General features: G+C 44.1%; 1 protein-coding gene across 1 annotated transcript in view; it reads left to right on the top strand.

Annotated features, from left to right (window-relative positions):
* T265_14174 (hypothetical protein) overlaps nt 1–11,826 on the top strand; it is a gene marked incomplete at both ends in the record, with an annotated part of 81,065 nt that overhangs the window by 31,712 nt on the left and 37,527 nt on the right. The window contains 5 exons of the mRNA XM_009172382.1: nt 631–827; nt 5,746–5,861; nt 9,892–10,292; nt 10,382–10,603; nt 10,968–11,131. Coding sequence (XP_009170646.1) covers nt 631–827; nt 5,746–5,861; nt 9,892–10,292; nt 10,382–10,603; nt 10,968–11,131 — 1,100 coding nt within the window. The remainder of the gene's footprint in view (nt 1–630; nt 828–5,745; nt 5,862–9,891; nt 10,293–10,381; nt 10,604–10,967; nt 11,132–11,826) is intronic.

Below are 11,826 nucleotides of genomic sequence, written 5' to 3'. Positions count from 1 at the left end.
ATTAGCTTTGTAGAAGGTATATATATATATATATATATATATATAACAATTATGTTTACTCTATAGAATGCATACCGAATTGTGAACGAAATGAGACGGAAATTGGCGTCCGTTTTTGCAACCTGATTGTCGTGAAAGGAACTTTAGAGTATTGACCTGTATTTGTCACACTCGGAAACTGATTGCTGTAGAATGGTTATGCCGATCTGGTTCATTCCCGTTTGTGCTCGACAGTTCATGCATTGAAGGAATATTACACACTGTAGTCCATCTACTGCCCCAAAGCACTTCAGATTTACCCTCAACCTGATTGATCTAAAAGTGCTCGCAATGCTCTTTGCGATTGGCTGCAGCTGTGAGTCACTGGCTGTTGAGGATACTGTCGACCTCGTTTAACAATCTCTGCGATGCAACATGACTGCCGCTGCTGCCGACCATGCATTACGGTTAGGCTCCGTTTTCAAGTTCATGCCGGTGTTGGCTTATGTATGACAACTTCCCGGCTCATTCTGCCGGTTCATTTTCTGATGTTGATCCTGAACTTATCGATTGTCCCACTTCACAACAATGATTATGTTTAGCAGCGGCGCTGCCAACGAATATATGATTCCGTTTTGTGTTCGCTGGTAGGTTACTGAAGTGTTACAAAATCAGACTGGAGTCAGCGTCTCTCTGAACACGAACGTTCCAGTAGACGAGGTTGCAAAACAAAGTCTCCTGAACTGGTGTCGTGCTGTGACCACTGGTTATCCTGGCGTTTTTGTCCGCGATTTCTCTACTTCCTGGCTTGATGGACGAGCCTTCCTGACGCTCATTCATCGCTATCGGTGAGTTTCCGTTGTCTTTCCGAATTGTATTCCAGTTTTTCAAAGTTACAGAAGCTAAGAAATCGTATGACACGATTTCAATAAGTTTGCATAGCCTACTTTAATTTCCGCACTCTAACCAGATTATTTCGTTTGTCTTCTGAGTGTTACTATGAAAAGCCTGTTGCATAGTCAAGCTGAAGTGAGAAAATACTCGGATTTGAATGACCATTGCTATGCTTGCGGTTAGCTCCGCAGTATATACTGACTGTGCGCTAGGCAGACAAATATCTCTATACCAATTCAAGTCGCAGAGGATTCCAAGTTCTTTCGAAGAGAATCAGGCTCACGAATCCCCATGGCTGATTTCTTCTAGTCAGTTTTGGCTATAAAAGCGTCATCTATGAATCCATACTGAAGACTGTTGAATTTGGTATCCGGTCATCATTAGATCAAACACGATGTTTACAATGGAGGAATTTGCGCCATCTTATTCAACTAACGGCAGACCAACCGTAAATGTCCACCACCATCATCATTGTCAGCTGTAATAACCCCGTACTCGTCTTACAGTGGTTGTAGCTGCCTCAGTTTCGTTCACCGATGATTCGGGGAGGTGAGGAAGATAGCCGTGCACTGGAGGCGGGAGCTGATAAATTAGTGCGCAAATACAGCACTGTAGGTGGACTGTTAAGTGGGGGGATTGGAAAGGGAGCTATGGATTGAAGGTAATGGCTTAGATTCATGAGCGCCATTGAGGGCGTGACTGGGCCATGTCTGACAATCTCTCTATCCATTGATGTGGCCTGTCTCGGGGTCCGCATCGAGGGAGACGGCAGTGACCAACGCAGCTGAGTTTGCTGGTAATGGCTTTTATACTTCGCACAGTCAAACTGAGTCTTATATGAGCATGGTTTGATGAGCCCACATTATGGTAAGAGTATAAGTGGTGACGGTATCGGTGTTGGTCGCATTGATTGGTTGCGGACAAGTCCGTTTCTCCGATTGGCTGCCAACCTCTTTCGATAATCCTGTAGAATTTCTTCGGCAACATGCCTCAATCTCCTATCTAGCCAGTTTTCCCAGTCTCAGTGATTGCTCTTGATCCCGATCAGTGATGGTACTTACTTAATCATACTTCTGGAAATGCGTCCATCCGTTTCCCACTCATCTGCAGGAACCATTCCGCGTCAGTACTAATATGGTCTATTTTAGTAATCTTGGCACAATTTTTTGTTTGCAATTCACTCGACTTTCTTTTGCTTGCTTATCTCACTTCTGAGAGTTACTTTTCAAACGTTGTTTAGCCAATTAATCTTCAACTGATGGGTTCATGCTGTCCAGTTTGTTTGTTTCATTACTTTGTAAAGCAAACCCGCCTGTAATCAATATAGGATGCGCTATTTTTACACGTATCGCCAACCCGCCCACAAAGTGTTCATCAACTTTCCATCAGTTGGTTCTGGCTATCGTTTTTACTGCCCTGTTCATCTAGTCTTTTCACAACACGGTGACTACGCTTGAATGTTTCCCGCAAGATCATCCGTAGGATCGATAACATGATCTTGGATTTTCCTGCTTACCACTGCTCATGACCGCTCACGCTAAGCCAAATCACGTTTCCTGGTGAGGCAGAAAGTGTCTACTAAAATCCGGGAGCTGAAATTGCCTAACGAAACCCAAACACGACTGTCGGTTAATTTCAATCGATCCTACTTATGGAGAATATGTTCTACCTCTATGTCGAAGGGTAATCTCGTCGCTATCGCCCCCGTACTTTAAGGAATGAAAGAAATGAGGAAGGAAAGGAGCCTAGTGTTGCTCGGGATGTTTGTGTATCCACCAGCCTTTTAGTCATGCGGTATGCATGTAAGCTGATAGCACGGACGCTGTCTATATTGGTTCATAGCCGTATGTTGCATCATTACTACCGGAGCTCAGGCAGAGGCATGTGGACGTTATCGCTGACAGTCCCAGAATCGCTGCAGCTCCCTTCATTCTACCTTACCAAGTGATGCCTCGTCAGCTTCACCGTTTGACCCAGAAAGCTAAGGTCCCCTCTGTAGGCCATAACCTGGTATACGTGTATTATGACCGGACTTCATTCCGGATGCACTCCTCAAAGGAGGCGAGTAAAGGATTCCATTTTCTAGTAATCTCTTTACGAAATAGAAGAAAGTAGCAAATACCTCTGAGAAATAGATGGTAATAAAAACTGAGGCGTGCCAGGCCCTCTGACTGAAAAAACTAACATCTTTCAACTCATGACTTCTGTTTTTCTGTGGTGTACAAGACACTCAGGTCTGAGACGTCCAGTGGCTTAATTTGTTGACTAGTCTGTTTCATTGTGCCGAAGGATGGGCTGAAGGTCAACAGATGTTATTGGGCTTCTGGGAATCACACATCACATTCCGGGCAACAGGTGATAGCTCTGAATTTCCTATAAACACCAACTAGCCATCAACAACAGAAATCCAACGTGAGATATCAATCCTGGAGCGCGGCAAGGCACCTGGCGCGAATGGTCTGTACCCCGCGTACGAGTATACGGGAAGTTTTCGCCTGAGTTCACCGTGTCCAGTAGTGTACGACAAGGCTGCCCTGTTTCACCTTTCCTCCTCAGCTTTGTTATTGATATGCTGCTTGAAATTCGTCCGCCTGACTCTGGGTCCTCTGGTGTCGAAATCCTCCCGGGAGGTTCCCTCACATAAATTGGCGATATTGCTCTCCTTGGTTCATATACTTCCCAAATGCAAACGATTTCAAATAACCTTAATAACTCTGCCGCAAGGTTTGGATGCTCTTCACACCTCCAAAGTGTGAAATGCTTCTACATGACTGGGTTGAATCAAACCCACACCTCATGCCTGTAGGTGAGCCAATCGACGTAGTAGATAAATTTGATTAACTGAGTAGTTGTATAAGTTCCGATCGACTGGCAGGAGATTAGATTACTTCTCGAAATGGGAAAGGCAAACCAGCTTTTACCAAATTCCGACACCTACGGCGTCGAAGTGACGTGAGTTTGTCAGCCAAGGGTAGAGTGTACACTGAGGCGGTGCGATCCATACTGCTCCATGGATCAGAGACGTGGCCCTACGCGCAGAGGACATACGAAAGATATCATTGTTTGACCACCGGTGTCTCCGATGTATTGGTCAGACCTGGTGCGAACACCGGATTAATAATGCTGAGGTACTCCAGATGGTTTTAGGAAAAAGGAACTCTCCAGCGATAGACGAATTACTCAGGCTTTATAGGTTACGCTGATTCGATATGTACTCCACATGTCAGAAGACCGTCTGTCTCGCATAGCTCTTTTCGTTCAGCCCTGTGCTGAGTGGAAGCGACTGAAAGGTTGACACTGTATGACCTTGCAACGAAGTATGAAGACACTAATGAGTGAACTGAGTTGGGTCGACAACTGCCGCCTACCTGGATGGGGACCCCGTAAATTATTTCACCAATGGTTAATGACACTCTCAGAAATGGCGCAGTCGCGCAGTCAGTGGAGTTCCTTCATCAAATCCATCGCCTTCAATGTGTAGCTACCCAGTTTCTGAACTAACTGAACATACCATTGCCTTCCAGGCCTACCTGTTTGTCCCACACCCTCCCGTTCTCTTGTGGTCGGAACTGTAGCAGCCGAAGCCAATGTACCTATGATACACGGCTTATGGCTGATAAATTGAGTTGAAATTGGATTGGTCCTCCCCTCTCCCCAATGGTGTTGTCGGTCTTTCATTCATACCTTAATGACCGATTGCCGACAATCTCTTGATCTTTTGTTGTTCGTTGTATTTTGCACTGGAAACCCCAAATACTGAATCTTCCCCTCACGTTCAACCACATGCGTACATAATAAACTAATAAAAATCGCATGAATGACTTTTTGCTAATACCCAGAAGCAACACGATTTCTTCCCTGGCGGTTTTAAAAAGTGGCCCATCCCCGTTAGGTTTTGTCAGAGTTATTACTGTTTCCCGGCTGATTCAGCGTGTGTGGATTGTCCCTACCAATCCAGGCAAACATCATGTGAATTACCGCCCACGCTTTAGCCGCGCGGTGACTTTGATCTCAGTTTTCTTCGGTGAACAGCAGCGAAATCATCCTATAGAAACTAGTGAATTTTGATTCTCCATAATTGTGTACAATAATAATGAATGATAATCGTCCAGCTGTAACGGCCTTTTGGCGCTTAGCTGCCATGATACCGGAAGGAAGCACGAGGGTTAAGATATTGCTAGGTTGCCCAAACCTAAACAGGAGAAACCGAAATGCAGAGGTTGAATTCGAACCACGGCCGTTCCGGTCAGCTAGTTCGCGCTCAAACTACCGAGTCATCTGTGTATAATGCACAAAACGCTTGAAAATAATTATCAAGGTGGCTCGGGCTGATTCTCGCCACTATACTACCAGACCTTTGCTCTATCTCATTGAAGCAGAAGGGGGCTCGCAATAATCCAAAATGAGTTTTATGAACTCACAGCAATAACCGCAGTACTTTGAACATTCATTTATGAATAAATGTTTTAAAGCAGTGCAGAGTGTTTTGAGATCTACTTATGTCGGTGAATTTCTGGTTGAAATTAAGTTTGACATGCCTAGCCTGTGATTTTCATTAGGTTTTACCTGAAGAGACTTTGAGCCTGGAAAACATGTCATTAAGTGTGCTGGGTGACCGTGAGGTTCTGGCTCGTGTGAATTCAGCTAGCGAAAGTGGAAGTGATTTCATGAGATCGGGTTTTGAGGATGTATTATTGGGTAATCTAGGTACCGGGGCGAGTGTGAGTACACTCATAACGCCATCCTTTCTGCGCCTATTTTCTTCGCTGGTGCACCACACGGTACGTTACTGGCGCACTGGGCTTTAGTTCCATCGCTGGATGTTGTTGCAGATGAATTCTATACTGCTCTTTTTAACTTTCCATCCAACAGGCCGGAACTAGTCGATTTCCATGTTGTTGATCGTCAATCACCAAGTCAGAACTTGGAGTTGGCCTTCACGTTGGCTGAAAGAGAACTTCATGTTGTCCGCCTGTTCGATGCTGAAGGTAACTGGTTTGTCACTTTCCTAGTTCACAATTTCCTCCCGTAGTTTATCCGTATCGGCTACCCATTATGAATAATTTTAGCCAAGCCATGAACTATGTTTAAGTGTTCAAGTAATTTTTCGGTTTGGCTAGTTAGACTGATTTTCGAGAAGGTGAATATAACCTTGAATTTTACTTACACGTCCACTATCATCAAAGAAAGTCAAGTGTTTTTTTTTCGTCCACTTCATCAAAGAAAGTCAAGTGTTTTTTTTCATGCTTGGCAAGAAGAGATGTGGAAATTGTGTGGCTAAAAAACTGTCGGGAATAACTACTATTCCTTTTACTCTCGATTCATCATCGTACTTGTTATATCAACAGGGCGTAGTTTGGCGTGAAAGCCTTGGCAAAAGAGTGAGCCACAACGCAAAACTTATTTGGTCTCTGCTGTATATGAAACAATTTTGAGAACTACGTCCTTCCGCGAGTTTGGGTCGCGTTTCATGGAGTATGGGAAACCGTAATTTATCTTTCTGAGGCAGGGAAACCAAATTCGAATCGAAAATAAAAGTACATCTTGAGCCACAGATTAGGACTTTATCTTCCGCGGATTACGTGCATTGAAAAAGCGTATCTAGAAGTAGTTGTACGCCATCATATTCTGATTTTGTGGAATCTTCCCTCCTGAGCTGTGTGAAATTCTGTCCGTAAGCATGCGCGTGCTTCACAGTTTGTAAGCATGTGAAAAATTCTGGTTGTCTGTGTAGACCTCAAAGTCCTTCAAACGATTCCTCGCTTGAACCCGTTGTTTGGTGTCCAAAAGGCAACATCTCGATCATTTGAACTGGTGAACCTGCCTTGTTTGGGGCCTGACTCAGGTGGTAATGAGCTAAATGAGTCTGAGGTATCGAAATGCCGTTTGAATTGAAACACTTCAACCGCTCTTGGTCTATTATTCAAACGGAACACTGTTCCATCTGTGAAGTATGCTCACAGTTGCTTTTGCATGCAGTATCAAATGGTTGTCATCCTCCGAAGATACCGCATCCAACTGGTTCTTTGAAGGTTTTTTGGGCCTTCAGGAGGATACTTTTCGCCCCGGAACACGGACCACTTGTTGAGAGACGTTGGTCAAGTTCTTAACAGAAACCAAGAGCTGTGACGTTCTGTGGGTCCTTGTGTGCATTGAGTATCCTACCCTCTATTCTTCGGAATTTACTGTGTTCATTATCGGTCACTTGGATTGAAACCTTGCCGCATTTAGTTGGTGTAGTTCGAAAATGTGAACGTCATTCACGCTAATTTATGGAATCTCTGGCCTTTCACTGACACTGCGATGGAAGCAGTGCCTTGTCCTATTTCGTCCAATGGATGAAAGACGTGAAATGGTGGATATGTAGAAACATCTTGAGCACGCCGTTTTTGTGCCCAAAGTGCGGGTTACATTAAAGCGAAAGGTTAACAGCACAGTATCATCCACTTATGCTTGTGGTTTCTTGCTTGTTTTTTCCTTATATTTAGGTTCCGTTGGTTCATTCGTAATATTGATTGTCCATTAGTAGGCAACATCTGGATGCGGTCCCTTCAGAAGGGAACAACTTTTAACCTAATATTCATTCCTACAATTGTTCGATAGCTATTTATGGACCTTTCTGCACTTAGCATGCGTGTTCATCCGCATCTACTAGACCCACAAGAAGAGGCATCATCGCCGCACAAAGTTTTACTCCGTCACAACAGGTGGAACAGTGAATCACTGTATAACTTTCGTTGCACTTTAGCTGTCTCCGGAGTCATTTAGTTCCTGGCCGGCCACGCTAACCACATTGCAAAATAGAGCCAACTTACTCTTCACTCTCGTTATAATTCCACTCCGCGCTTTCCAGCGAAAGTGACGGTACGTTAGGCTGACGTTATAAGGAATTCAAGCACCGGTGAAGCTCCACAAATGACACGATGACACCTGAAACAGTACACTCATGCGCTTCTATGGTTCTTCACAGAGGGCTCTTACAGTGGATATACACTAATGTCCCGGCTACTAGTTTTTACGAAGGTATGCAGGTCACACTTAGCTTTGTTTTCGCGGTGGGTGGTTGCAGGGTTGATAATGGGGAAGTTGAGGAAGTGTAGTATGTCTTCTTCATCAACGACGCCAGGCACTGTCCCGGGGTGTCCTCAAAGTACTGAATCTGAGTTGATGTAAACGGATGTACACCGTCTGTACGACACGAGAAGGCCACTTTGGATGACACTTGATATCGGGGAAGCGAAAGTGGAAGATGCGTTGGGCAACCGTCTGTATAAAGCTAAGAAAAGCCTGGGTAACCTTAGAACGAGTTGTGTTGTAACGAGGGTAGAGCTTAGCTCAGCGTGATAAAGTTAGCTTCCAAAGCTGCGTACACATCACATATTCGAAACATCATATCGAGCTATTCCCAACCAAGTTCGTGAGAACGCTTTTCTGAACTAATAAGAATTATAGTATGCTTACTCAATTACATACTTATTCTGGAGGAATCAGTTCCACAGGTAACCACGAAATGCCATTGCAATGTGTTAATTATGCAATTCGCCCGTAGCACTTTGTTTCCGCCACTGTTTTCTCATATTCAGACACGTGTGTTTACTGTTTTGAAATGAACTGTATCGTTGCCTTGATGATGTCTCGGTAATGAGATGATTTGACTAGTTTAACGACAGGTCTGCTATCCTGCACGTGATCGTTACAGTAGTCCCGTTTTCTGCAAACCTATGAGCGAGGTTGTGGCTTTATTGGCCAGTCAGTTGACCGTTTAATCCAATGGTCAGTTGAGAGAGTAAGGAGACTTCGCGTTTTGATGCATTTCACACGATGTAAAGTTCTCTTTCTGTGCGGTCCGTGATTTCAAATTCCGTGATTTTTTCATTCTGGGACGAAAACCAATTGCGTCTAATCTGACACTAGTTAGTACTGACAACAATCCGGCCCGTGCTACAAATTTTGCGTTTCATGTTTGAGCTTATCCACTCTGTTTATAAGTGACAACGTCTCTTCAGGATTACGATTCTAAATGCTCCATCCCTTCCGTTGTTTTGTCACCGTAGCAGGTTGTGTACGCAGAATTATCCACATACTCTGCGTGATGCATGAGCTCGTATGTGACTAACCGTAAAAAGACCGATTGCCATCGACTCAGCAACAAGGGCAACAAACACGGAGTTGACAAGTTAGGCGCGTCTCACTTTGTCATCGATCGATTATTTTTGCAGGTATTTAACGCCGATCTCCTTTGGAGTGTGTGAAAATTATAATCGCGCGACAGTTGACAGCACGGCAAAACGAATTCTGCAAATGGTCATTTGAAATTAATTGCGAGGAATTTTATTTTATTTGAAGTCCATTCGTAGTCATTACCGTCCTCACTGATGTTCATTACTGATGTCACGTTGTTGCTAAATGACAAAAAATGGAAGGAAGTTGATAACCGAATTCAAGCCTTTTTAGTGATTATTTCTGAAGGTTACAAAAACGACCATTTCTACCGTTTCTTAGCTTATCACTAAAGATAGAATCTATGCAATGGATCCTTGTTTCATTCTCGAACTTGCTAACTTCAATTTCAGGCGCAATTTGTCCCATGCAGTGAATGCTTAATATTTCTGTTTGGGCTATTTGGTTTGAAGCTCTCATTTCTTGCATATTAACCTGGGGTTGGAGGCCGAAATGCGTGACTACAAATTTGGAAAAATACCCGGTAACACAGAATACAAGATGATTAACGAACATCGCTTTGGAACACTTACGTTGTTATTGTTCCAAGGGTATGTCATATTTTGAAATCCTCGCAGGAGAACTAGTCGGAGAGAAGCGGAAACCACCTAACCATGTGGATGACAGTTTGGTTCTGGAAATCTTTGTTTGAAATGAGCTTAGGGGAATACGAATTAGCTCCTGATAGGAATGTGAGTCACGTGCTTGTTGGTTAACGTTTATTCAGTTGGTTATGGTCACGCATATTCTTTAATTGTGCAGGCCCGCTTAATAGCGCCATGTATTTTTGTGTTCCAGACCTTGTGTCCACCACAGACGAACGTTCCATTATAACCTATATAGCCTCACTGTATGAGGCCCTCGCTACAGACTCCCCGTCGATCCCCCCGCTTCCCGCGCTTTATCGTGAATCTGTCCTAGAACCAGTATCCATTTCCCATGGATCCGTTTTGGGACATCTTCCATCAGACCAGTCCTCTGCACTCAGGACACAGTGGTTGGAATATCGATCCCTTGCTACTGAACTTGCCCAATGGCTTCGACTGACCACTGATCGCATGAATGCACGAAATTTTCCATCAGACTTGAAAGGCGTTCAACAACGTGTAATGGGAGAAATCAAAAGGCATCGTCTGGAAGAGCGACCTCGACGAGAACGGGAGCGTCAACAATTAATCCGAATGTTTGAAGACCTAAAGGTTTGTCTGGTTGTCCCATATCCTTTTCAACTGTGCGACCGCCTTCCTCGTCCTTTTGGCGGCCTAATATCTCTTAACATTCTTTCTAGCCTGGAATTCGAGCTGGACACATTCCGAATGACCCGTTCTTGCGAATTGAGCAAATCAACCGATTATGGGACGAGTACAACACTGCTCTTGAGGAGCGGGAGTTGGCTGCACTCAGCGATGTGCGTCGACTAGATCGATTACAATGGGCCGCTGATCGTATTGTGCGGGAATGTCGTGCTGTGGAGTCACAGCTTACTGCATTGGAACGTCGTCTAGTCGAAGTGAGTTGTCCTGTTTTGCATTTTTTCCCAGTACACTTCGCACTACCTAAAACCGAACTGTTACAACTTGGATTTCACGAAGATGTATTACTTGAATGTTATATATTGGGAGATTTTATTGATGCTATATAGACAAGTAAATAGTAACCAAACGGTCTCACACTATTGTATTTTGAAGAATGAGAGGACGCAATAAATCATCCACAGCGCCCGTATTTAATCTCTTATTCGTGCTTGCAGTGCAGTCCTACTCCTTATTGGCCTTTCTCATCTGCCGTGTCATTTTTCTAGAGGGTTCTCCTACTTTGTTGCAGTTTTATGTTAATTGACACGCTTATCTCGCCGATTTATCACTTTACCAAAGACTGAACCATCGGTCACTTCCATGCTGGACTCTCAACGTGGTGGACGCTTGTGCCGTTGGAGCGAACAGTTGGGCACTTTGGAGACAAAACTTAATGGTCTGTTCAATCAGGTGCAGCATTTGCGTAGCGGTCGATATGTTCACACAGAACAGATTTATCGCGAGTAAGCAAATCGCCTTTTTCGCCCCGGCATTCTTATTCTGTTTGCCACTTTCCTTGAACACTTCTGATAATTGTGTAAATCATAGTCATCCACGTGTACCAGACAATGAAGTTGCTTGAATATGACCCGGCTTGTTTGTTCTTTATCCTTGCTGGTTGACATTGATTCAGGTCAGTTTTTTCTTTACCGGAACATAAGTCATACGCCAGCTTGTGCGTCTCTCTGTGCTTGTGCGCTCACTCACTCACTCACCAGCTCCGGTGAACTGCCATATTTTCCATCAACTCTGACTCATGCACACACCGATACCAATATAATTAGGTATACTGAGGAATGTCAACGTATATTCTCATTAGATTGTGTGGCTACGTACACCGATCTATTCCTTGCTGGCATCGAATCGGAAGCGTGTCCTCTGTCATTGTTTTCAATGGATTATGGTAGAGTAGTGATTCAAGCTGGGTAATGTGACAAAGGACAAACAAGGCATTTTGTGACTACTCTACAGTAACCTTCCTGTACCTGCTGCTTCGCCCTTAAGACTTTTGAATCAGGAGCTTGGTTCACGACTCTCCTAGGCAATCCGTCACTCGCCTCATGATTGACAACACCCTACGTGAAAACTTGTTCTTGACGAACATCAGTGTTAACTTAGATGAATTCGGTGGACTGGGGTTCAACAATAGCGTTGTGAA

This window comes from Opisthorchis viverrini (assembly GCF_000715545.1).
Source record: "Opisthorchis viverrini unplaced genomic scaffold opera_v5_154, whole genome shotgun sequence".
Taxonomy (NCBI): domain Eukaryota; kingdom Metazoa; phylum Platyhelminthes; class Trematoda; order Opisthorchiida; family Opisthorchiidae; genus Opisthorchis; species Opisthorchis viverrini.
The sequence above is the reverse complement of the archived record's forward strand: the minus strand, read 5'-3'. Positions and strand labels throughout refer to the sequence as shown.